This window comes from Mya arenaria, chromosome 10 (assembly GCF_026914265.1).
Source record: "Mya arenaria isolate MELC-2E11 chromosome 10, ASM2691426v1".
NCBI classification, from domain to species: domain Eukaryota; kingdom Metazoa; phylum Mollusca; class Bivalvia; order Myida; family Myidae; genus Mya; species Mya arenaria.
In genome coordinates, this window is record NC_069131.1 from 37,081,685 (window position 1) to 37,109,655 (window position 27,971).

The window sequence follows — 27,971 nt, forward strand, 5'->3', positions numbered from 1 at the left end:
TCTACCAACAGGAAAGGTTCTTCGTTTTATAAATTAACATGTGAACTCATTTTGTGCGTAAGTGTAATAATGAAAGGTAAAGTAAATAGTAGACGTTGAATAATTATTACGCGAACACTCTTTCGGCAAGGAGAAGCGTACAGGGCGATGGCAATTGACAAGTTCATAAGTAAATCAGGCAATACTAAGAGCATGTTGACCATTCCACTGATGTACATACAACATATAAAGTTATGGAACATTACTGCGTTATCGTAGGAATATTGTTTACAATGTTGTTTATGTGCTGCTTTTCTGAGTAAATATATAGAAGCAAACACAATATATCGATAGGTTGGCCTTTATATTTCAAGCAAAAATGTTTTAAGAACTCCCAACAATAATTGTTATCTTAGAAAAACGTAGGCAACGGGATACCTGACCAATATCTTATAACTATTTCATATTTACGTGTTGTTTGTATGAATACAGTTGTTTAGTATGTTTTGTACAAATCGCACGACACCGAAAGAAGTTTTATGGGTTCCTTATCTACCTTCATGTAGACTTTACCCCACCCGGTAATGACGAGCATATAATGAACCTATTTTCAACTTAAACATATTCTAAGATCTTAAACGGGTAATTATGGTTCCTTATATATGGTTTTGTTGTAATGCATTTGTTCTTCCCACCGCTCCTGCGACATTATGAAGTTCTGCTTCTTTAAGTTTAAATCGGTCATATAAAAGGTGAAAACTTAATGCTTTGTTCAAAGCCTTTCTGTGCGTCAGAAGCGTACGCTTTCAAGATGGTTGTTATTTTGTTATTAAAATATTATTTTTGTGGCGGTCACAAGACATTCAATTTGTTAGTATGCCATCATTATGGTTGTCACTTCCAACGTTTGGGTGGGACTGCCATCACTATTGGTGGCACTTCCAAAGTTTGAGTGGTACTGCCATCATTATGGTTGGCAATACCAATGTTTGAGTGGTACTGCCATCATTATGGTTGGCACTTCCAACGTCTGGGTGGCACAGTCATCATTATGGGTGGCACTGCCATCATTATGGTTGGCACTCCCAACGTTTGGGTGACACTGCCATCATTATGGGTGGCACTGCCATCATTAAGGTTGGCACTGTCATCATTATGGGTGGTACTGCCATCATTATGGGTGGTACTGCCATCATTATGGGTGGCACTGTCATCATTATGTGTGGCACTGCCATCATTATGGTTGGCACTTCCAACATTTGGGTGGCACTGCCATCATTATGGGTGGTACTGCCATCATTATGGGTGGTACTGCCATCATTATGGGTGGCACTGTCAGCATGTGTCGTGGTCGAAGCTTACAGCCTGCTAATGGCTTATACCTGAGAAAAAGCGCCACGATTTTCGATGGCAAGGAGCTTGAATCAAGCCTTTGTTCAGAGCAGAACCGCATAGCGTTTGGCACAGTAATAAAGTTACGTTTTAACTGATATAATAACTATAATAGCGTTAATTCGGCTCGACAAACATAAACTTATGAATACTAAATTTGAATTAATTTTACATTTACGTCCAATTTTTAATAAAATTAGCAGCTTTAAATCTAGTATTATTCAAGGGAGCTCTGATATGAGAATTCTACCTTTCACTTGCGTTCAAATTTGTCCAATTACAAAGTGCCGTGTAAATATTAGTTAGGAAAGTTGAAAACGGACTTCTTTTCTATTTTGATATTTCAGAGGAAAAGCACAAGTATGACTTTAGTATCTTATTTATATTCCACCAACAACTAACCTCAACAATCAGAAAGTTCTGGTGATTTGCGGAAAAGATGTTGCATCATAACATAATGTTTGATGACTGATCAATGTTTATGCAGTTTTAAAACATTTCATGTTTGAATCGATATTAATGTTTATATTGCAATTAGTTAGACTATAAAGGTATTGAATACAATTAAACAGTTGTGTTAATTAATATTTGGACACATTTAACTATGGGTACCTAGTGTGCCGATGTAAACATAAATTGTTCCTTTTTATAAAAATAGGTTCATGGTAATTTTAAAGTAATTAATCGTGTCTTGATAAACAAAGGAACATGATAAATATAATACAAGGTTAGTGCCGTGGATGGAGGAAGTTTATCTGGTATGGCGGAGGACTTTATCGGATGGGCCGAAAGTCGAAGGCCGACGACAGTGGATTGGTCGTGAACTGTGTTCATGTACAGTATGTTGCCCATCACATATATGCCCATGAACCCTTATTGACTCATGAATAGTTCATTGTCTGAAGTCGGATTAAGGTTAGCAAATGCCAATGTATTGATATATCCATGCGCTACAAATACTAACCAGTGTGTACATGGTTTTCCCACCCAGATTATTACAATAAAATACTTGGCCACTTGGAAATACTTATAATTCCCATGGGCAAAGATAAATAGGTACCATTCCGGAACTATTTTTTTATTGTCATCGCCCCGTGTTGGGGACCGTCGTCTGTAGCACCATCATTGCAATCTCGTTTTGTGGCAATATTTACAATAAAATAAATCATATCTCGCTAGAAATATCACCAAAGCAGGTTTCAAGATGCACTCAAGAAATATTACTGCACTCTCATCAGAACATTTTCTAGAACGATATTACTTATTACATATTTTGAATTTCTACGCGTATATTTTAAACAACCATACACTATCAAATATCTATAGGGGAATAATTTTCACTACGAACAAAATAGATCAAGCGGAAACATTCATTTAACTTTTATTTTGTTTGACTGAAACAGGAGAAAAAACAACTACCATGGCCGCTCGTGTAAGACAGGTTCAACCCATCTCTCGCGCAAGGTGTTGTGCGGAAACTCTGTATGCTTCGTATCCGCAAAACACCCCACGCTCAGGTTGGGATAAACCTATCTTACACAAACGGCTATTGAAGATACTTATAATCTCAGCTGCAGACTCTTGTATCTTGGTATACGCTGCAGAATTCGTATAGAAGGAGCTATCAAATTTTATAATATGGTTGTATGATGTCAACTGTGCCTGAGCACCACATTCTTGTTTGCCTAGAATACAACGGTACATTTCTGCTTATACAATTTTAACTAAATAAATTAATCTTAAATAATCAATTTCATAAAAGACTAGTTTTAACCCATGTCAATGAGAATACTCTCAACAGTTTTCATCTACTTCATTTGTCTTCTTTCAAGTGTATCCGTACACTGTTCACTGGTAAGCACTTATCTAAATTCATTTCCTTATTTGTGCGCTTAAATAGTTATTCGTTGTCTAGGAATGACTAGTCGAAAAACGTTTAAGTACTGATTTTACTTTTAATCTTAATAAAGTTTGAAACATGGCAGTAACTTTTTGAAGTTGTTATTTATTTGGTAAATTATAGTAATGGCGGAATTTAAGCGTGAAATGAATTTAAATGTGTTTTAATCTTGTTTTATTTATGACTACATCATGGAGATTAGCTTCATTGTGTTGGTTCTTTATCTAGGATTTGTGCAACCTCAAGGTTAGTATTATCCTGTTTTTATTTCCATCTTTCTGATGCATATATTCAATAATGGTCTTCTTGTAACAATGTCACCTGTGTTGAAACTATTAATTTTATATAAATGATATTTTTATAGACTAGAAGCAACAAAGTATGATTAAGCTAGTATTTGTTTTCTTTATATTATTAGACAAAACTAAGGTTTACACTGCTGACCTCCCCCCCCCCCTCCCAAACACCCGTAGGACATTTGCTATATATCTGTTTGATTCATGGCAATGGTCATGTTCGAATTCTCAGACTGTCGAATCCAGGAACTGGTACTTGTTGCGTTCATTTAACATTGAATTAAAATCTGAAAAACGAAAGAGCGAAATAATTAAAAATAATATGTCATTTTGATGTAGTATACCACTACTATTTAAGTTCGATAGTAGAACATCTCTAAAAATGAAAACGTATGGACTCTTCGCTGCATATGCCTGATATTGTTTCGATTATATAACTGTTTGGCGTTGCTAAATGTTATCTTGTAGCAACAATTATCAACATGTGATAACAACTTACTCGGCGCTAGTGTCATCTTCAAACTATTTTGATAGCACGCTACTTTTTCTAACTCGGTGTGTTCGCTCGTCTCTTCTATCATCTTTTTTTTCTAAAGAAAAACACCCATTATTTGTTGCGATATATTATAGAGCAACCTAGTAGGTATTCAACACAGTACATTATTTTAACACCCTTCCGTGTACCGAAAACACCGGTTTCATTTGTTTTTTAATAATAAGCTGTTTAACTCTTACCAATTATGTTTTAGTTTCTTTAAAATCAAGCTGTTTTGAGGTTAATGAATTGTAACATGTATTTTTTGAGTGAGAGAAAAACCCTTAACGCAATGCATACTCAGAGCTGAATTTTTGCTTGAATGACAACAAAATGAAGGCTTGAAAAGATAACCTGTTTAGTTTCACTGAAACAGAAAGTCCTTTTTGTTCATATTTGCCTTATTAAACCAAACGATCCTCAGTTCGTTTATTCTATTCACATTTCGAATGCGTATTTAATCTCTTCCACTCTTAATGGGTGTGTCCTTAAGGATAAATGAGCAAAAACGTATATAATGAAGTCCGTATGAGAGTAATCTTCAGACGACCCAAATCTCCGTGGTTCGATTCAGCTGTAGAATCAGGCCAAACGATTTATTTTGTTTTTCTAATTTGTTCTAATTTGTCTTCTTTTCTATTGCACAGGCATTCCAAGTGAATGTCAGAGCTGTGGTTGCTGTAAACCCGGTCAAAATAAATGTTTTCATGATGATTACTGCAGACATGGATGCCTAGATGGATATTGGACTACGACGTGCTCTTTGAAATGCAAGTACATTAACTGTAAAAGGTGTGCACGTGGTGATGGCTCTTACTGCGATGAGTGTAAGACTGGTTTTTATGACAACAAGTGTGGATCCTCATGTGCACCTAATTGTGAAGTATGTCATAAGCGGGATGGAAGGTGTTATTCTTGTGTAAATGGATACTGGGGAGAGTATTGCAACAATAAATGTGGAGACCGGTGCAAAACGTGTCACCGATGGAGAGGTTGTACAGAATGTAACATGGGGTATTATGGCTCTAAATGTGACAAGAACTGCGGAGACAATTGTGCGAGTTGTGATATTCAAAACGGATGTACTGCATGCAAACCTGGCTACTATTCCAATAACGGAGTATGTAAGCGTTGTAAAAATAAAAACAGAGGGTGCACCTGTACATCATATTACAATTGCGTTGGTTGCACTAAAGGGTATTTCCGTAACATAAACCGTTGTTTACCATGTCCTTATCATTGTGCATCGTGCATTAGTACCACGCAGTGCACTTCTTGTACGGAAGGTCGATTTGGAAATATATGTCAACATCAGTGTACAGGTGACTGTGTCAATGGTAATTGTGATTCATCGAAAGCTACTTGTCAATGCAATGCTAATTATGAAGGCGAGAAATGTGACCAGTGTATCGCTAGATACTATAATAATGGTTTCAAGCCGAGGTGTTCCGTAGGCTGTGTCAACAATGAAAGCGATCCGTATTCGGGAAGATGCAGTCAAGGATGCATTAATGGATACTGGAACCCAACATGTGACAAAAGGTGTAATGCAGAATGTTTATCGTGCAATCAAGCAGATGGATCGTGTTCACAATGCATAAACACTACAAAATATGGACATAACTGTACACAGGATTGTAGCAACACCTGTAAAAATTCCGTTTGTGACATTACTGGAAAGTGTACAAATGGATGCAATACAAATACATTTGGAAAGCAATGTGAGAACACATGTGATAAACATTGTAATAAACGGGACAATAACACGCTTTGTTCAGAAAAGACGGGAATGTGTTTATACGGCTGCGATACTGGCTATAAAGGAACATTTTGTCCTCAAGGTAAAACTGGCGTATTTTTCAATGTTTTTTACAAATTGTCTTTTGACGTATTTTTTTTGTTCACGACTCTGTAAATCAATGCAAATGTTCATATTTAAATATTCTTTGCAGAATAAACTATTTATTGTGCAATCCATTATTCGCATGGTTTATATTTCATTTTACTACGGACATCGTCGTCATTGAAAAAGAAGAGGAAAAACAAGCATCGTCAATGATACTTGGTGGAGCAGTCGGTGGAGGAGTAGTAGCCCTTGCTGTAATTGTGGCTTTTGGACTATTTTTGCTTCGCAGAAGGTAATAATTTAATGCAATATTTTGTCTGAATCGATTGCTTTTTTTTTTTTAAAGTAAACTTAAAATTAAATCACAAACGTATGTAGTTTCAGACGTACAAATTCGAACAATACAAACACTACACCTAACCGAGAACCCGAGAACTCTTCATTGTACGCAACGATGAACAAAGAAAGTATGTATGCATTCTATTTTGACTATAACTAAGGAAATTGTTTGTTGTTTTAATACTACTAGTAGTAATAGTCTTACCAATATTTGACACATCAAAATGCTGTTGAATAATAAATTGCCCAATTGTTTGCAGATATATCAAATAAGGATACTTAGGTGAACTAAAACCGGTACAATCTCCTGAACGTTGTGCGCTTTATTAAAGTTAATTGAAAGGGCCACTTTATGTTGACTTCCTTTAAAAGAAAGGCCTTACTAATACATTATACTTCCTTGATGTCTTTAGAAGCTAACCGTGCAGCGAATGCCAATGAGGCTACCGACGATGTTCACTCTGTATCCAGGATAAAGTATCCCCATTACCAGAGTCCACCACCGAAGGAAAATACGCCTAATTTGGCTGAAGACAATCTTGAAATGGGTAAGTAAGGTATTCTTATTGTTATAACGATATTTTGTTTTTTGAAACAAAAACGTTTCGACTGCAAAATACCATGTTTCAGACGCAGATAAAACATGGGAACCCACAGTTATGTCTGAAACAAATGGTGGCGTTTATTACAACAACGCAAGAGAAATCAGCAAACTTAAACTGTCTGTGGTCGATTTACCTGAATATGTACAAAGCGTATGCATAGAGGATCTGGAAGAAGAATTGCAGGTACCGTACACTGCCTTGATGTCTAACTCATGTTTTTTTGTTTTTTTATTACATGTTATACAGTACACGTTTATGTAAACATTAACGTTTCCAATTGTCGAATACATAATTGTTTAAAAGTGTATAGTTTTTCTTTTTTTTCAATTTGCAGAAAATACCGTACGGTCTCATGAAACCTTATGAAGTTTCACAAATGAAGCCTAACATGAACAGAAACAGATACAAAGGAATATATCCGTGTAAGAACCGGTTCCTTTCTTTTTGAATCATGGCTATTGTTTTCTTTGATGCGTAGGATTGTAGTAGTTTTACACTAACATTCGTTACACGTGTTTTAATTGCATCATTGATGTCCTTTTAGATGATGATACGCGTGTTGTAGTACGCGGAGGAGACACAGACTATATCAATGCAAGCTATATAGACGTAAGTACATACAGGCAAAACGTACTTTCATTATTATTATTATTATTATTATTATTCTTATTATTATTATTATTATTATTATTATAGACAATCCGGCCTATAATATTTCAGAACCAAACTAATACGTGTATTATCAAACCAGTTGTTTTGGTCAACATTGTTGACATGATATGCTTGCATATACCGCTGCAAATGTGTTTGTGTGATATTGGAGTTACTTTTGCTTAAACAGTTCATTCAATTAAAATCAATTTTAAAGGATGGATGAGATTTTAATTGCCTTGAATAATTAGTCATTTACACTTTCATTCGTATATACGATGTTTATGATAACAAACGTAATATTTGAAGTCTTGGTATTCGTGCAAACACCTGAAAAATATTATGAAATTTAATGACCATATGCATATTTTACAAACTTCTTTCTTCCAGGGTTTCAGGAAACGAAATGCATATATAGCTACTTTGGGTAATTGGATTTACTAATTAAACGTTTGTTTAATAATAATATATTTACTTCTATAAAACAAAATTTAAAAAACAAAAAAACTAAATTTTTGTTTAAAAAATCTCCTCAAATTAATACGGTTTAATAATGTAAATGTATTTGGTAAATATTATGCAATATAAAGGTCCGACTGCTAAGCAGCTTGGCGATTTCGGTCAATTCTGGCGAATGGTCTGGCAACAAAAGGTGGAGAGGATTGTAATGGTGACCAACTTGGTAGAGGGTCAGGTAATGTGTTTTTAATGACAAGTGTATGATCGTCACCGCAAAAGATGTTGTGGTTTTGTGATAAATGGACATTAAGTGAAATATAATATAATTTTAACAACAACGATCTGGAATTAAAAAAAACAACAACAATATAATTTGAACTATGTATTTCCTTATAAATACCTTAAACGTTATGCAGATGGAATATCATGTTCTATCGGTATTCAAGAATATTGAAAATGAAGTCTATGGTTTTGTAATATTATGTTATTTCACTTATAATTCTCCTGTATTAGAGTGCCGTTGCCATTTGTCCGTATAGTTATAATACTTAAACGGAACTTTATCTTAATACAGTAAAAATAAATAAATATTTGTTACTTTGCAGGAAACCAAATGTGAGCAATATTGGCCTGATCAATATCAAAGTAAATTATACGGCGATATAGAAGTTGTGTGCACGTTTGAAAAACTGTATGCAGATTTCATTTGGAGACAGTTTAGGTTTTCAATGGTAAAGTTTCATTAATTTGGACACTGTCAGTAATTTAAGTATTCCCGAAAACAAGTAGGTTGATCGAATTTGTGTAAGTATGCTGAAATTTAAATCTGATTACTATTAACTTTACCTTATAAATAACAACACAACCTGTGAGTGGGAATACGGTAGTGCATCTTCGGATTCCCACGACTGACCCATTTCATGACTCCATGAAATACTCCGTGAAGTACTTAAAGTTTCCAGTATTACCCGTTAAGGCCATGCGACAGGTAAGGGACATATACCATTTTAGCATCTTTGGAATGAGGCGGTCTAAGGTTTGACATGTAGCCTCCCGCGTGAAAGGCGGCCATTACACAACTGTCTTTACATTGTCTGACATTACAAATGTCTTTTGAAACAAACTAAGAAAAATGGCTCAAATAATACAGATATTAATTTAAACAGTCTCAAAATCAAAATTGTCATCTCTTTTTGAACGCTGAAGATTCTCCCTTGTAATATTAAGGAAAAACTGTTAAGATTAAGTGTGATTTCAGGAAGGGAGGTTAAAACATCTAAGTATTTAGAATGACTCAATATTTCCCTACTTTAAAATAAGTTTCCATCAGATCTTGAATTAAGTATGTGCACTTGAGTTGTTACGGCATCAAACAAGCGCTATAATGACTTCCTTAAAAAATAAGTTCTTTTTGTAAATATGTTTAATGTTTCAATCAGAAAACTTTTTAACTAAGCGATTGTTTTGTAACATTAACTTTTACAATTTGTTTATAGTTCAGAAGCAAAATATTAAAAAGTTAATCAATAAAGCAAATAAAAAAGTCAGTTATAAACATAATATGAAATACAAAGCATTGACTTCCTTATTCATTTCCATTTAACTGAGAAGTTAAGACATCATCTTAACTAAAATACTTTTACATTGCCCTTTCGTAGCAAGTATCTAAGAAAAGAGAACTTGAACTATCTTAAAATGTAATATTTATTTCACTGCATTAATTTCACTATTAAAGATTAGTAAGTTCAAATATAATAAGTAGATGAGATAATTATAATTCAAATCAAAACATCATTAACTATTATATCTCCTTTTTCCATAAAAAAACAAAAGGTTCTTTGCACTGTCACGTTTACGCCTAGTCATGATATTTGGGTGTACGTAGAAACACGGTTCTTTCATTGGTCAGAAAACTATAAAGGATTGATTCTAAACGATGGAATTTTAAATGTTAGTGTTGTAAATCATTTTGTTTTTAATAAAAACACACTTGTTTTCATTTTAAGAAATAAAAACAGACATGATAAACGAATTTTAATGTAATTGTTTATATTCAATGTGATTACACTGCCATCTAACTTACACACAAAGACACATTTATTTCCCAAATATTTTTTAATTAATTATCAACAAATGGTATGCATAGTTGATATATAACATCATACCACAAGGTTATCAATTTGAATCACTTCTTTACTTTATTCTCTGTTTTCAAACAGGGTAAACAGAATAAAGAAGAAAGAAATCTGCATCACCTTCAGTTCACAGCGTGGCCAGACAAGGATATTCCTGATAACGTCACATCGATTATAGAGTTTAGACAGAAAGTGAACGCCTTACCGACTACCTTTGACGGACCAGTTATTGTGCATTGCAGGTAGGGTGTCAAGCTGTGGTTTAGATTATTTAACATTTCATTCCCTAGCTTGAAGCAAATGCTAACCCGTTTCAACCATTGATAAAATAAATGGATGTTAGGTTATAAATTCAAAATATATTTCGAAAGATCGAAAAAAAACAACAACAGAAAATAGAGAAGCGATTCTCATAGCATTTTAATTTGATGTATACTAGGATAAACATGAATAAATATTTCGAAGCTAGGTATATCAATACAATTCTTTCCATGTTCTACCTTTCTGTTAACTGCATCGTTTTGTTCCGATATTTTCCACTCAGTTTGATCTTATAAGTCAAATTTATTAGCTAACGCATAGCGTTGGTGAATGGACCGGGCTTGGTTTTAAATCTAAAAAAAGCCTACAGTCCATATATTAAGACTGGATGACTTATTGTGAATGAAATCTCCTACGATTATTCCATACACAATGAATCTATATAGCTACATAATATGGCATTAAAATGCATTGTTATTATAGAAAACAGATTTACGACATGACTTATTATTTTCTTATTGTATCAGTATTGAGTCAACTCAACGGTATGACTCGTCGCCATTCGCAAAATCAATCAGCATTCATTATATAAGCCATATCCTTATTACGAGAAGTGTCCAAGTAACCTTGATCTGACATAAAACAATCCAAATATCATGCATCCACTACTGCACTACACTTGACATGTGCAATTAAGAACTAAGATTGATAACGTCGTCAGCGTATTTTAAAATGTATTCTAAAACTATTTGATATAAAACAGTGATTAAACTCATAAATATGGATTCCATGTATTTATAAAACCCAACGGTTTTACCTGAGCATATCATGGAATACACGGGTATCAAGGTTTAGTTTTTAAGTTTATCAGTCATGTGAATTGAATTGCTTTCCCGTACGCTTACTATTTACTGAGCACATCAGGTAAGTCTGAGCGTATTGATATATGTTTATGCCAGAAATACGGATACATATACATTCTACGATATACTGGGACACTATCGTAGGATATCATAAAGTATGAAAGTAAACACCTTCGAAAAAGTAGTACTTATTAATCAAACTAAGCTTAACAAAAGTGAGAAAAAAGCATGCATGTCCGTATACCCTCTTCTGGGCAGATACATTGACAGATATTGAGCTTTATATGTTTTCAGTGCTGGCGTAGGAAGAACAGGAACCTACATAGGTCTAGACGTTCTGACCAAAGAGGGTGAGGCAGAAGGAGCTATTGATATCCCGGGATGTGTTCTCAAAATGAGACAGAACAGACCCAACATGGTTCAGACTTTGGTGGGATATTTCCTAATATATAGTCTATAAGATAATTAAATCAATAGGATAAATAATGCGTGTCTCGTTAATCAATAAGCGCATTATGGTGGCGTCCGTTAATTATTCGTTGCACGAATTAAATTCAAAGTACTGTTTAAAAAGTGCGATGTAATCAAATTATTTTAACTCAGAATAATGCATTAACAGGACGAAAAGGGGTTTTGATACTTCCCTTTCATTTATTTCTAGTTAGTTCAATGTTGCTTCTTTTACTCATTACCGATTTGATTCATTTTGAACTTACGTCTATCTGAAATTTTTATGCCAAAAGAAGTTCAAGGACATTTTCCAGTACAGCATACTACACCGTATTCCAGCGTTTATCTTATAACTATGATATTGACTTTCAGAATCAATACAAGTATCTACACCAAGCTTTGGTCCATTCATTGACCCTTGATTGTTCATTGATAAAAATAGACTACTTCCATGACTTTATGCATATGATGTCCAGCAAACAGGAGATACAGAAGCAGTTTGAGGTAGTATTGTTACTCATATTATCAAAGGTAACAATGAATCAATGTTTAAAATAAATGTAAACACCGTAAGTCGCCGTAACCCAGATAAACGACATCGGTATAACGATAACACTGATTATTAATTTTACAAAATGATAGCGTTCGTGAACTATTGGAGGCGTAAAATATTTAGTCGTGAATATTGCAATATTGACTACACGTTATCAACATTTTGCTTTTTGTTAGAATGATTGTTTCTATTGTTTTAATATATGTTTAATAAATGGCAACTAATGTTTTATTATACTGTATATTAACAAAACGCTATGTCTGTAAAACAAAATGACAGTAAATGCATGCATTCGTAACATAGCACTGTTTATGAAAACAAACATGTTTAAATAACAATAAAAATTCTCTTAGTTAATACACATTCGTATGGCTGTTTTCCGCATAAGGTCGAGTGTGTAATGTAGGAACAAATTCGATAACATAGACATTTATAATCATAATCAGACTGTGTAAATTAATTATTTAATACAAACTACACTCTTCCAAAATAAATCACTCATTATCTGGCATTGATGTTTATTGCATGTACGCTTGCACAGTGTAATTCTATAACAAGAGCTTACTGTGCTACATGATCACCTCAAGCCGAGGCCAACGTACTCTCGCAGTATGGTGTGAAGCTATGAGAAGCCGATAGGCGCTATTCTGGATTTCTGTTTTCGAAATCGAGAGATGTGAAATATTGAATCGAGACCGTGGTTTTGACGTCGGAATGGTAAAATGTTAGTATAAGTTACATTAAAAGTATTCATGAATTATTGTTGCATTCTGAATATACGATAGAAAATGCAGTTACACCAGGAGCAAAAGTCTGACAAGGAACTACAGGCTACGGAAAAGAATCGGATTCTGATAAAAAAGAACAGAAAACACGCAGATATACCAGGTACCACGATTATTTTGATTTAAAAAGGCAGCATATCTTTAACTGACTTAGGTAAATATATTGCTTATATCTCAAAAGCAACTATTAGGACGAATACACATGATATTAACATTTTCGAAATACGGTTATCGTTAGTTCAGCCACATACATTTAACTGCGCTTATGTTTTATTACGTTTATTATTTTGATGAAAGGGTCGGTGTCCGTCCTAATGACCGTTGGTAGCATCTTTCCTTTAATTTTAATGTGCCACCTGCTGCAGTGGCGAGCTTTCTGGCGTTGCCGATTGATATTGCACCCTCTTCCGTCCACGCGCAAATCCTGTCCCTGAAGAAAACTGCCTTTGTTGAAGAAACGTTGAAATTTTATCTATGTTCACATGATCTATAATATTTTTGTTGTGTATTGTTAGGTGATGCCAACAGACCACGTCTTTATTTGTTTTTGAACTTAGGCGAATCTGATTATATCAATGCGATATACATCAACGTAAGTATGTGTTCTACGTGAACATTTGCTTTAAATAAAATGCAGTCAGACATTCGTCCATTCCTCACTATGCATCAATCTTCACAACGGGCGTACGACAAAGATAGAGATGTTCAGTTAAAAAATGAATTTCACATATTCAATCGTATTTTTGACTTGTAAAATCGACAAACATTGAAAAAATAAACTTCACTTCGCAAAAACAATCATGATTTACAAAATAAAAACAAAACAAATAAGGGCCGAAGATTTTAGGTATATTTAACTACTCAGAAATATTGCTTCGGGAAGATAATTACATGTATACGATTCATGCGCTGTTAAGGTGGTCCCATATATATTAACATATCGTACGATCAAGGTTTCGAAATTTCTGAGTTGAACAATATATATGTTGACATAAATAGGTCTATCTGTCAGTTTTAGATTTGTTTTATTGTGGAAATACAGTATTCAACTGAAATTATAACGCTGAAAAACGTTTTCATTGTAGCTTTTGATGTTATGATATGTTTTCGTAAGCATGTTAACAGGATACCTCTATAAATATTTGGATTGGAATAAAATACACAACATTTCTTTAGTCTGCGTCCTATTTGTGGGCTAAGTTTAAACTAATTTTACTGGGCAAAAATAAATAAAGCTTCAACATATTCACATAATAAAATTTCAGGATTAGAACGGTAGAAATTAACCTAAAGAGTTCCTTACCCAGTTATGATAAATTGGCATTTGAAGCAGTTATAACTAATGAAGTTATTATCATTCAAGCTTTTATTATTTATTAGTCACCGACGACTGTGTGTTAGACTTGTTGAGATTTGTTGGCTTGCTGAAACATACTTTTCTATATTCGTGTAGAAGGTGGTGGTAAACTCAACACTTCTCAGGGTTCTACTGTTTATTACCAGTATGTATAAATAACCAGTATGTAGAAATAAACCAGTATGTAGAAATAACCTATAAATATAATATATACGAACATATAATATAATACAATAAGCAAATGTTTAAAATACATTATACAAGGTACAATACAATGGCCACGTGTTTGAACAAAATAGAAGCAAATACAAAACGGGTTTAATTATTATTTAGATATTAATTAATACAAACGAACGACTAATAGTAATCTATGTAATTATATATAATAACTCACCAGGCTGTGAAACGATACAATCGTTTAAATAAGATTCAGACAGTTATGTTGAAACTGAATGTATAAAAACTATATACGGACAACTTTGCAGTTGTGCGTTTAGGTTGGGAATGATTAGAGAAACCTAGAAAATTAGTAAGGGCGGTGGGATAAAAAATAGGAGAGCCAATGAAACTGTTAGTTAAATATAAATATAAATATACCCGTTTGACCACTTTCATACATCACCTCATACACTCATTTACATAAACATGAGAATCACATGGACAAACAAGTGACAATAACAAACAGGACAGTTGGGGTGGAGTTATAGTTGAAATTGGCCTATTCTACACACTCCCCCTCTTAGTTGAAAATGTCTCCGACATTCCTAAATGAAAAATTTTATTAAGAGGAGTGTTAACATAAAGATAAAAGTTGATGAACCTGGTGTTACCTGAAAATTTATAAAAAGGGCTTCACACTGAAAAAATAATCTATCAATGTTAAACATAATATTTCTAAAAGATGAACATCTAATATGACATGAAAGTGAAATCACGTCAAGTAAAAAATATATGAAAACAATAACGAGAAAATCATTCCTCACTGAAAAAGATGTATAGGTGAAAATTATTTTGCAACAATAAACACATACAAAACAAATATAAATGATACTGATCCCATCGTAGGGTTGTCAGGCCTACGATCAGCACCACTGCCCAGTATCTGCCAAGAAATACATATATATGTGAAAACCATATGTAACTTAGCACAAAGCAAGAAAGATAAAAACAGTATAAAAACGAAATAAACACAATTGCAGCAATGAAATATCAATGGCTTCAGCACTGCAACAAAATAAGAAAACATACCACTGTGTTCAGAATTAGAATAGTAGAAAACACTAAATATATATAACTACGTCTTCCGCTATCTGTGAAGATACCCACTCTCCGTACCGCTCTGGAGGACGCCTGGTACGGCTCGGCCTGGGAGTAGGCACCGGCGGGGTCACTGAAATAGAAGAGGGGACAAGAGAGGGGGCATTGGGACTATTTAGTGAGTTTATGGGGATTGAATGGAGCGACGTGATGGAAAAGAAGCAGAAGATGGGGTATTGCCATAACTGACGCTTGTGGGTGGTTCAGGAGCGGGTTGATGGCCTCTTCGTTGTGGAATGATGTAGACGGAAGTCTCAGATGAGCTGGAATCTGCGTCATACTCAGATGATGGGGACGGTGGAGGACGGGATGTTCTAGTCCGCTTCTTGGGGACAGGAGTGACGGTGACGTCTTCCGGTTCCGGAATGGAGATAAACGGCAACAACATGTTTCGATGTAGGGTACGTATGGGGCCTTTTCCGGTTTCCAACTGGACCTTGAAGATCGGCTGATCTGAAAAGGGGATCGCAATTATGGAGTATGGATCCTTCTCCCATTTGTCTGCCAACTTCTGGCGACCTTGCAAATTGACTTTCCGGACAAGAACTACATCGCCGACAGAAAGTTTATTCTCCCGAACTCGCTTGTCATACTGGACCTTGTTCTGATTGGCACGTTTCTTCGCCGCTTCACCAGCAACACGGTAGGCGTATTGGAGACGCTCTTGGAGGCGAGAAACATATGACGTATGGGACTTGGCACCTTCATTGCCAGGAGAAGTACCTAGAAAAGCATCGACAGAAAGACGGGGATGCCACCCAAACATGAGAAAGTGAGGGGAATAGCCCGTAGAACTGGATTTGGTGGCGTTGTATGCCTGAACCAAAGCGGGAACAAACTCCTTCCAATTACCCTTATGATCATCACTCAGTGTCCCTAGCATCCGCATGAGCGTGCGGTTAAAGCGTTCCGCAGATGGATTACCCATGGGATGAAAGGGAGTAGTACGGGTCTTCCGGACACCTGCGATGCGACACAGCTCTTTGATGACCCGGCTCTCGAAATTGCGACCTTGATCTGAATGTAGCTGCTCGGGAAAAGAGTAATGGACAATGAATTGCTCGTAAAGAGCCCGCGCTGTGGTGACAGCTTTCTGGTTTTTGCAGGGAATAGCTTTGGCATACCGAGTAAAGTGATCGGTAATGACCAGAACATCTTCATATCCACCTTTCGACCTATCCAGCTTTAGAAAGTCAATACAGACAAGCTGCATCGGTCTCGAGGTTTCAATGGGAACAAGGTTAGCCCTCGGAACAACTGGAGTCTTACGACAAACACATGCACGACAGGAAGAGATACGACGGTCGAAATCAGACTCCATGCCAGGCCAGTAGAAACGCTGACGAGCGAGCCAAAGAGATTTCTCCTTGCCAGGATGACCAACGTCATCGTGAACACCACGAAAAACTAAAGTTCTGTGAAAAGAAGGAATGACAAGCTGCTGGACTTCATCACCATCCAAAGAGGCGGTTCTAAATAAGACACCATTATCTAGTGAAAGACGCGACAAGTCACGAAGTAGGGATTTGACATCTTTCGACGTCTCCTCCCCCCTCGGACGAGAACCGGAACGTAGGATGGATATGACCTTGGAAATGTCAGGATCGTTGGACTGTTCTGCCTTCCAATCTACAGGATTGATTGCTGGAACAGGAGGAACAACATCTTCACTGGCCAGGTGAGGAGCCGTTACACCAGACAAACATTCAACCGGAGAAACTGAAACAGAAACGCCAAGACAAACAGCTTTGATCTCTTCTGAGAACAGATGGGGCTTACGACTTAGTCCGTCACAATCTGAATTAAGTTTGCCTGACTTATATACAATATCAAAATCATATGCAGACAAAGCTGCAACCCAACGATGACCTGTAGCGTCTAACTTTGCAGATGACAATATGTAGGTCAAGGGGTTGTTGTCAGTCGTGACTTCAAATTTGTTTCCGTACAAATAGTCGTGAAACTTGTCGGTCACTGCCCACTTGAGCGCGAGGAATTCTAATTTGTGGGCGGGATAATTACGCTCACTACGACGAAGACCTCGGCTCGCGTAGGCAATGACCCTCTCGGTGCGATCTTCTTGCTCTTGGAGTAGCACTGCTCCTAAACCAGACCCACTTGCGTCAGTATGGACTTTAAAGGGTTTAGAGAAATCAGCAAAAGCAAGAACAGGAGGAGAAGAGAGTTTCTCCTTAAGAAGATCAAAAGAAGACTGCTGGGCGTCACCCCAGACCCATACAACAGGTTTTTTACGTTTTGATTTGGATTTAGATTTTGAGTGTGTATGACCATGACCTTCAAGAAGTGAGTTTAAGGGTTGGGCGATTTTTGAATAGTCTTTGATAAAACGGCGGTAAAAACCAGCTGTTCCTAAAAAGGTACGAAGTTGTGAGATATTCTCTGGAACAGGCCAATCAGTAATGGCAGAAGTCTTCTCGGGATCAGTAGCAATGCCTTGTTGGGAAATGATGTGACCTAGATAGGAGACAGAGGATTTGAAAAGCTCACACTTAGAACCTTTTAGCTTCAGACCATGAAAAGAAAGCCGTTGAAAAACATTCTCCAACCTGGTCAAATGCTCCTCAAAAGTCTCGGAAAAAATCAAAATGTCGTCTACAAAAACTAGACATTCCCGGAGAAGTAAATCGCCCATAGTTCTCTCCATCACACGCTGAAAACTAGCACCCGAGTTAACTAAACCGAAAGCCATGCGATTGCACTCGTAAAAGCCGAGGTTTCCAACGGAGAAAGCCGTAAACTGCTTCGAATCCTCTTCCATCTCCACTTGCCAGTATCCGGACCGAAGATCAAGTTTAGAAAAGAACTTAGAACCGACAAGTAGATCCACCGTATCATCAAATCTAGGAAGCATATATGCGTCTTTCCTAGTACGGGAGTTCAGCATGCGGAAGTCAATGCAGAATCGAAGGGAACCATCTTTCTTACGGACAAGCACAACATTGGAAGAAAAGGGACTTTGGCTTTCACGAATAGCACCACAATCCAACATATCTCTGAGATGTTGCCGGACTTCTTCATACATCCCTGGAGGGATCTTTCGGTAAGGCTGCTTAAATGGCTTGTTGTCTGAAAGGACAATCTTATGACGGGTGATGTTGGTGCAGCCAATGTCTATAGGACCAGTTGAAAAAATGTTTTTCCAGTTCCCAAGAACCTGGCGAACACGAAGGAGCTGATCTGAGGACAAGTTCTCCGTGTCAATCTTCACACCAAAATCATCAACAGAACTGTCAGAAGGTTTAGATGAAGGAGAAGGAAGGGAAGATGAGAGATTATCTAAGACATTCACTTCATTGACAACACAAATATCAGACTTGGGCCGAATGAAAATGGGCCTAGCAGTCATGTTACACACACAAACTGGGATCTTGGCATACTTGCCTTGCTGAGGAATAGAAACCACCTGAGGGCGAACGAGATATGATGAAATTGCACCAGAATTCTCTGTCACAACCTTCTGGGCCTTGTCTAAGCCTCTAGCAATACCATTGATGGTCACAGTCTCATATGGAGCTATCTCAATGCTGTGTTCATTTGTAGACTTTACAGGAATGGGATTGCAGACAAGTGTGTTAAAAACAAATTGCCAAACTTCTGGCAAAGTGTTTGCGGAGGCGGCCGCCACCGACTTACAACACCGAATGATGTTTGTTCCTAAAATAATAGGACAATGTTGATTGCTCTGTGTATCAGGAACAACAAGAACAGGAACTGGTAGTTCAATGTTGAATTCTGGAATAACAACAGATACTTCAATGTAACCAAGTATATCAAGTGAATGACCACTGGCAACAGAGACATTCAAATCAACACCAAAGTCTTTTAAATTAAGCAGTGATGGCTTATCAGGTAAAGACTGGTAAAAAGAATTGGAAACTGTTGAGACCATGGATCCAGTATCCAGCAATCCTGTTGTATGAACTTTGTGAAAGATCACAGAACAAATGTTGGAATCTCCAACAACTCTATCAAATAAAGAGCTATGGTGGCCTTTCGGGGGCACCACCTCTGGTTGGCCAGTTGCAGAGGCAGTTAGTAGTTTGGGTGGTTCGCACTCTGGTTAACACCCTGTTGTTGTTGTCTCCCATTTCCATGTCCACGCCATTGTCGTCTGTTGCCACGAGCCGGCTGGTTCTGTGACGAAGTATTGGACTGAAAGGGCGGGGATTGAAATGAGGGTGGGGGCGTACTGAAAAGTGAGTGCGGGTAAGAGACCTCTGGTGTGGATGACACAGATAAACTGTCAAGTCGTTGCAAGAGAATGTTGAACTTCTTGTCGACGCTAGACTGGAGGCTGCTCATCTTAGAGTTGATACGGTGCTCTAAATCAACCATCTGTTGTTGAGTATTAGGAGAGTGAGAAGTAGAAATATGCTGAAGATTGGACTGGGGTTTGGACTTGGGATTGGGAGGTATTATCTCCCTTTCCACTTGCCGAACATCCCGTAGAAAATTATCATAACCTGTGGAAGCATCCAACTTATGACGAGTAATACTCTTGAGAGACTCAGAATATAGACCTGACCAAAGCCGTTCACACAGAAGTTCATTGCGCCCAGAACTAGGGACATGACCACCTGCAAAAGCTAATTCTAGTATTGCTTCAATGCGACAACCAAAAGCGGTAACAGACTCCTCTGGCTTCTGCGTAGCGTTAAAAAAACTCACGCATAGACACACCCTGTCTAGCTGGATCCGCAAAATTGACCTCAAGTTTCCTGAAAATATCATCAGCATTGGCATTATCACCAAGTGATACGACAAGGCGTCTGGCAGTGCCACGAAGAGAAGCTCTGATGGCTTGCATTACTTGAGAATCTGGCAAAGACGAATCACGTCGGAGACACCGGACTTCATGCTGCCATTCATAGTAGCTGATCTCATTCTTTGGGACGGGATCATCACCAGAGAAGAGAGGGATCTTTGGTGTTCGAGCAGTACCAGCAACAGCAGGGGGGTATGTGAACAGAGAAGGGGTAGAAGTTGCAGTGACATTCTGAAAGAAAGGGGTGGATGGGGGCTTATGGTCAGTTAAAGTTGGAAAAAATGTCTTAGGCTTAGCACCTGTGTCAATCTTGGGTGAAAATGTGTACTTCTTAGATAAAATTTCCAACATGGCCTCTTCCGTCATCTGATGAGAAGGTTCTTCACCACCAGTAGCCTGCATTTCTGGATCTGGATCATCATGATCAGACATGGTGGACAACAACAACAACCACAACAATAGCAACAACAACAATCAAATGGTGAAAAAATCAATTAAAAGGACAAAATGAAATGAAAGACAATGACTTCAAAAGTGTAAAATAAAATGAATGAAGTGTGTAATATGAACTAAGTTTAATTAAATTTTAATCAAACCAGAAAAAATCAAAGTTGGATTGAATTGAATTCTATTTAATTTATTTGAATTAATTTGTGAATTAATCGGAATTTAATATTTCAAAGTGATTTACAATGTGATAAATTGTAACCTGAAAATTAAAGTTTTATTTTTGAATTGAGAGGGCAAAAATATTTTATCAATTATATGAACACAAATAAATGAACAACAGCATACAATAACTTTATTTCACAAAGTCAATAACTGAAAATAACACTAAGTAAATAATAAACTATTCAACTAATAATTATCTAAGTATAAAATACCCAAATAATAAATAAAACAACTGTAAAATGTCTCAAGTTGAAATCAGCAACCAATACACATCACATGGAATGTCACACCTGGGATGAAGATCTGTTATGTAAACAATGAATAGTATTTTATTGAATGGTCAATGAAATTCCCATGTATAGTAAACAGCTGGCTGTGTGAACACAATGTAGGTCACTAAATTGAGGTGATCAATACACAATGACAGCTATCTAAAAAGTAAATGAAGGAATGAATTGTTTACACACAAATACTGACAACCGGGATACTGATTACAATTTGGAATACAGTGTATAATCTGGAAAAAATGTGTTATTAGAAAATGGCAATGTACATGTAAACAAAAATAAGCTGCACTGAAATGGGGAAAAAAAATATTTGTCAACAAATTGTAACATATGCAGTAAAGTCTACAATGTACACAGTATATGACAACTGCAAAAGTTGTCTCTGGAGCTAAATAATTGAAAATATGTTATGACACCGGAAACTGTCAAATCGACATGTATATATCACTGACTGATATATGGCTCGGTGAAAATGCTGAAAATGAATAAAACTATGTTATAGTACAAATAAACACGGGAACATAACAGGACATGTACACGCAAACAAATATGTCTCAATCACACACACAACTCTCTCTGGCACCTGGAAATATGAGTTAATATATACTGATAAGTGCAATTTTTTTATGTGCAAAATGACATGCAAAAGGAAAATGCTAGAAAAGGGATGTATGCGAAATCAATGAACTTATATGTGAAAAATTAACCAGAACTAATATAGCACTATAACTAAGAAAATAACAATTCGCAACTTAGCTATATAATATTGCTAACTATGATAATGGCACTTTTATAAGTCTAAATATATGTGTACATGTATCTAAATGGCATGAAAATGCAACCAATGTGAAAATGTCAAATAAACACTAAATAACCACAGCAAAAATATAGCACTATGAAATAACTAAATAAACTCAATATCTAGAAGAATGTAAATGGCACAGAAAGTAACCTTATATATACTTGATATTCACTATTTTCAAAAAATGTCCAAAATGTTTGTGTAAAAATGTAAACAAACACAATATTTAGAAAAAATGGATAGATGGACACAAATTGGCACTTAAATTATGGTAAAAATAGTAACTGGTGTGAACCACAATAAATTATTGAGAAAATGAAGATAACTGATATTCCTATGAAACTATTTCCAAATTACACAGTCGCGAAAATGTATGACAATGATATAAAATGGCAATAACTTGAAAAATATACTATGTCAACGAAAATTTACAATATGCTTGGTCAAAACGCTATGAAATGGAATGAAAAAAAAAACAAAAATCTACTTGCTTAATGAAAAATTAACCTTAAACTGATAAAAAAAAAACACGTAAATGTCACTGAAGATGTTAAACAGCTGTTAAATGACCTAGATTAAAACGAAACTGAAAGTAGTTGACAAAAATATAGCAAAATTTACCAAAATGAAACAAATAATGTGGTACTTACGTGGTTCACTCCAAAAATCCAATATTTATATAAAGTACTTGTAAATAAAAATTAACACAGAAAAATACACTTAATTATTAACACTAATCCATCCGCGAAGATCCAACGACGAAACACAGGAACAGCCAACCACACAACACGACACAGTCAAAGTTCAATTGCTCGACTCGAGTATTAAAATAGAGTTTAAAAAAAGGGACAAGGGCAAAAAAAATAAAAGGGTGAAAATGGGCGCTCTAGAGCAAATATAGTTATAAAATACACAAGGGCTGGGCAGGGTGGGGGATTTGGATGGGGGTATACCGCTCCAATAGTGGTGGAGTGCCGCGCGGCGTTGGACGACGTCTGGCTGCTCTTCTGGCGGACAGAGCCTTACAACTTTCCCACTACACCATGTCTCGGATTGACAGCAGCCTGGCTTACTGGTCCGCGTCGGGGAGCCATTTGTATAGTGGTAAGTATCCCCGCCTGTCACGCGGGAGACCGGGGTTCGATTCCCCGTCGGGGAGCCATTTGTAGAAGGTGGTGGTAAACTCAACACTTCTCAGGGTTCTACTGTTTATTACCAGTATGTATAAATAACCAGTATGTAGAAATAAACCAGTATGTAGAAATAACCTATAAATATAATATATACGAACATATAATATAATACAATAAGCAAATGTTTAAAATACATTATACAAGGTACAATACAATGGCCACGTGTTTGAACAAAATAGAAGCAAATACAAAACGGGTTTAATTATTATTTAGATATTAATTAATACAAACGAACGACTAATAGTAATCTATGTAATTATATATAATAACTCACCAGGCTGTGAAACGATACAATCGTTTTAAATAAGATTCAGACAGTTATGTTGAATGGGTTGGGAATGATTAGAGAAACCTAGAAAATTAGTAAGGGCGGTGGGATAAAAAATAGGAGAGCCAATGAAACTGTTAGTTAAATATAAATATACCCGTTTGACCACTTTCATACATCACCTCATACACTCATTTACATAAACATGAGAATCACATGGACAAACAAGTGACAATAACAAACAGGACAGTTGGGGTGGAGTTATAGTTGAAATTGGCCTATTCTACATTCGTTTTAAATGAACTGATTATTTTTAAAACTACATGAACAGTGTTAAAAGTAAAATTAAATGCAAAATAATACTCGGCATAAAGGCCTACTCAACGCTTATAATAATTCAAATTCGTTTGTGTCACTTTCAATTTCTTTTCAGAGTTTCAAAACAAAAAACCGCTTCTTGGTTGCACAAACACCGCTGCCTGATACAGTCTCCGATTTCATTGCACTTGTTATTCAAGAAAACTGCTCCTGTATTGTCAGTATGGAGACACAGGTAAATTATTGACAAGTCAGATACTTTGAAAATCACACTAAGTTCGTACTTTGGCATCAACCATTGGGTGCTTCGCTGAATTTTAATTGTTATAATTATGTTGAGATCACCAATAACGAAACCATTATGAACTAACGTCATTACAGGTTTATAGGTATATACAAATAGTGTTGAAGTTATATCGTTACGTCCATAATAAAGCGTTGCAATTTGTACATTACGCTTTAATCTTCATTATATAGCGATATTTATCAATTAAGCACTAATCATCATTATTATAATTGTGTTATAAAGTTTAAAAAGTCAAACACATCCTTATCGAGTTGCCAGTTATAAAGCCTCTATATCTTATTCAGATTTAAACAAAATAACTGTTTTTCAGTAAATTATATTGTAATATCCAGGGGATTGGCTTGTACATTCCTGGTGACAATCAATCATTGATGAAAGGTGTGATTTCCATATTTTCAACAAGAGATCAAAGTACGAGACTCTTTGTAAAAAGAATGCTGCATTTTAAGCACGACGGAAAGGTACGATATAAAGCTGAATAATTGTTCTCAAAATAGCAAAATGTCAGTGTTTTTTTTTTAAATTGAAAAGTTATTTAAATAGTTTCCTATGGTTTATATGTAAACACATATGTGCTTTCTAGTCTAAAAAATGAAAAAAAAACAACATCAATAACAACAAACAAAACCCCAAACAACAACAACAACCGCAGCAACAACATTAATACATCTACCAACACAACAAACAATATAAATCTGTTATGTGTTTGTGATATTATATTGCAAGCATTATCTGTAAAAAGTGTTTTCCATTGGATTTAAGACCAAGTCGGAGGTGAGAATACCACATTATGAATATTTGGATTGGGATAGAAATCACAATACTCCGAAGTCAGCAGAACATTTTGTTTCTTTCATCAAAGAGGTTGCAGACGCGTCCAAATCATCTCACTTGAACGGACCGATACTGGTGCATTGTATGTACGTACATGTTTTTATTAGCTAGAAGTCGCCTTCAGATTTTGGACTAGTGTTAACATTAAAAGGACCCTTGATATTACAAGAAAATAATTAATTATTACGATCGTAGACACCAATCCGACATGTTACAATTGTGACAGGAACGGAGCTGGAAAGAGCGGACTTTTATGTGTTGTCTCGACATTACTTGAAACACTGAGTGAAGATAATGAAGTCAGTGTGGTCAATGCAGTGAGGAAAGTCAGAGCAAGACGACCACTTTCTATTCCAAATAAGGTAATTATAAAACTACTTTTTCAACCAAATTATTTTTTATTACTTATATTTTTTTATTATTTTTGCATTTCATTGTTACAGTGGAAACCACAATGACTTACCAGTAGTAATTTTAACGATGAGTCTGTAGAGAGGTGCCAAGTACAAGACCTAACATACACTGAACGAGAGACACATTGAATAGCAACAGCTTGTCCATGAATGATATAAGCTGTAATAGTTTCTATCATTTGACTACTTGAGTCCATCATTGTTTCTTTGTTTAACTACTTAATATTTATTCATATGTTTTCAAGGTCGACATATTTGGTAGCGTTTATGCCAAGGTGGCCATCAGATTGCATAATAAAATAAGTAACGTTGCAACGTATCGCCCAGACTGCATCCTATTTATGACGTTATTAATCTTATCGAATCGCATTTTTAAATTGGGAGTTCCCATCTTTTTCAATATTTTAAAAACTAGCTATGTATTATTGATCATTGTTTTTGTATACAAGTTTGATTTTTCAGGAACAATTTTACTTTTGCTACGAGTGTGTTCTCCAATCCTTGAATGCAACAGATACTGCTGTGTATTACAACACAAGTGCGGATATCAAGAGGATATGAACACGGCTGAGCATGTTGGAACAATGAACGTCGATGTGTTGACCTATTCAAGAACACATGAATATTTACACGCTAGTGTTCATCTGTATATCTAAACATTGTTTTGTGAATATTATTGTAAATATATGCAAAAGTAGATGCAGTAAGTGTTGCTTTAATGTTTTCTAATCGCATTGTACATTATTATTATTATGTTGTTTACTATATATATATTTTGTATTATGCTGGATGTCATTGAAGAAGGCACTTTGAATACACATTAAATGAGAAACGTGTACAAAACCGTCACAGCAATAGACTTTTTATATTTCATTTTTATAAAAACTGCTGTATTTGAACGAGCCTTTAGTATGTTTTGAATGTTTTTTGGCTTTGATGAATGGTTCAAAGAAGAAATGTTTTGTACGAAAAGATTTGCACGTAACAGAACATTTTATTGAAAATATTTAAACCTTTGCATAACTGCTGCTTCACAGCATATATAATTAGCTTATAGATGTTATGTTTATTATCTAAAAATAGTTTTCTGATAGTACTCTACTCTAACACAATGATATATATATATATATACATACATATATATATATATATATATATTTATATATACATATATTTAATTGCATTGATTAATCTGAAAACAGGATTTTTGTCTGTTTACTGTATTTACGTATGCTATTTTGCATTGTATGACAGCATTGTACGTATTGAACTATTAAATAATGCTCCATATTGACTTAATTCAAAAATATATGTTGTATATATAAAATCCGAATTAATCATCTTCCTATCGGTGACTGGTTTGATCAAGTCCGTTTGTCTGTGACGTTATAATACACTACTTATCTGAGCTTCAAGGATAAGCCTTAATCAAGCTAAGACATACATACATGAATCAGCGAATTATGTTTTTGATATATAACAGTGCCTGATTCTAAGTAAATCGAGCAATGATTCTTATATTTTATTCGGTTATACAATTGGCATACTATTAGTAATGTTCCTTGTTTTCGTCTACACTTAAACATTAACATACATATCGGACAGTAGCAAGAAGAATGGGCGTAATCATGTGGAATTCAATTATACAACATTTCATTGTTAAACAGTACAAAACAACAGCCCTCATGATTTAAATCACACACCTGTGTTAAAACGCTCACGTACACTCTCAATAACTCTGGTTGTGGCTGCCGTAACTTCTACTTATTTATATCCTGATTTGCTATCAATATAGAGGATTTTCAACAGTACTTCAATACATTTAGGCGACATTAAACATTTCGGTTAAGTGTCGTCAATAAATGCGACATAATACATTCATCCACGAAAAACGAAGGCGGCACTGTCAGCAAAGCATGCAACATAATATGTAGTTCAATCATCTTATTACCCAAAAAACACCATAATTCTGCCCCTCGGCATTATACAAATCAATAGACTTATATCTTGAGCGGACAAAAACACATTAATTAATCATCAAATATTCTTGAATCTTAGTGACAGTGTTTTGTGGTATGATTTCCATCCTCATTTGAATAATCAGATGAATGGCTCATAGAAATATCAGTGTTTTACCATTTTCAAACATATAGTTCATTATTTTGGTATGTCGGATTGTGGTCTCAGTCTAAAATTGTGCATTTTTGTGTATTCGATGCATCCCATTTATATAAGCAGAAATAAAGATCATTGATAGTTTTAGTATGTTGCTCCTCACCGTATTTGCAGGTGGCAAGACTAGCTCAATTACGTTGAAGTGAAGTTTGGTAATACTTGTTCGGCGAAAACAAAAAAAGTGTGGCATTTC

The 27,971-nt window shown here is 35.6% G+C and overlaps 1 protein-coding gene across 2 annotated transcripts; it reads left to right on the forward strand.

Moving 5' to 3' along the window:
- The first annotated feature begins 3,321 nt into the window (after positions 1 to 3,321).
- On the forward strand, positions 3,322 to 27,197 carry LOC128205528 (receptor-type tyrosine-protein phosphatase mu-like). 2 transcript variants are annotated; one of them, XM_052907259.1, is made up of 21 exons: positions 3,322 to 3,517; positions 4,750 to 5,943; positions 6,135 to 6,240; positions 6,327 to 6,415; positions 6,701 to 6,835; positions 6,918 to 7,075; positions 7,227 to 7,314; positions 7,437 to 7,501; positions 7,934 to 7,970; positions 8,134 to 8,237; positions 8,608 to 8,733; positions 10,222 to 10,379; positions 11,556 to 11,691; positions 12,084 to 12,215; positions 13,050 to 13,152; positions 13,565 to 13,641; positions 24,165 to 24,284; positions 24,689 to 24,817; positions 25,119 to 25,276; positions 25,417 to 25,552; positions 26,066 to 27,197. In XM_052907259.1, the coding sequence occupies exons 1-21, from the start codon at positions 3,463 to 3,465 to the stop codon at positions 26,162 to 26,164; spliced, it is 3,405 nt and encodes a 1,134-aa protein (XP_052763219.1). In that variant the 5' UTR covers positions 3,322 to 3,462; the 3' UTR covers positions 26,165 to 27,197. The 2 variants fall into 2 exon arrangements, with proteins under 2 accessions (XP_052763219.1, XP_052763220.1); XM_052907260.1 differs by lacking the exons at positions 13,050 to 13,152; positions 13,565 to 13,641.
- Positions 27,198 to 27,971: the final 774 nt, after the last annotated feature.

What these genes read in the sequence shown, in the direction of transcription:
- LOC128205528 (XM_052907259.1), top strand. Translation starts at nt 3,463, where the DNA reads ATGGAGATTAGCTTCATTGTGTTGGTTCTTTATCTAGGATTTGTGCAA. An exon ending in AAAACACGCAGATATACCAG is followed by an intron (nt 13,153 to 13,564) that starts GTACCACGATTA and finishes GTGTATTGTTAG; the next exon opens with GTGATGCCAACAGACCACGT. An exon ending in CCGATACTGGTGCATTGTAT is followed by an intron (nt 25,277 to 25,416) that starts GTACGTACATGT and finishes CAATTGTGACAG; the next exon opens with GAACGGAGCTGGAAAGAGCG.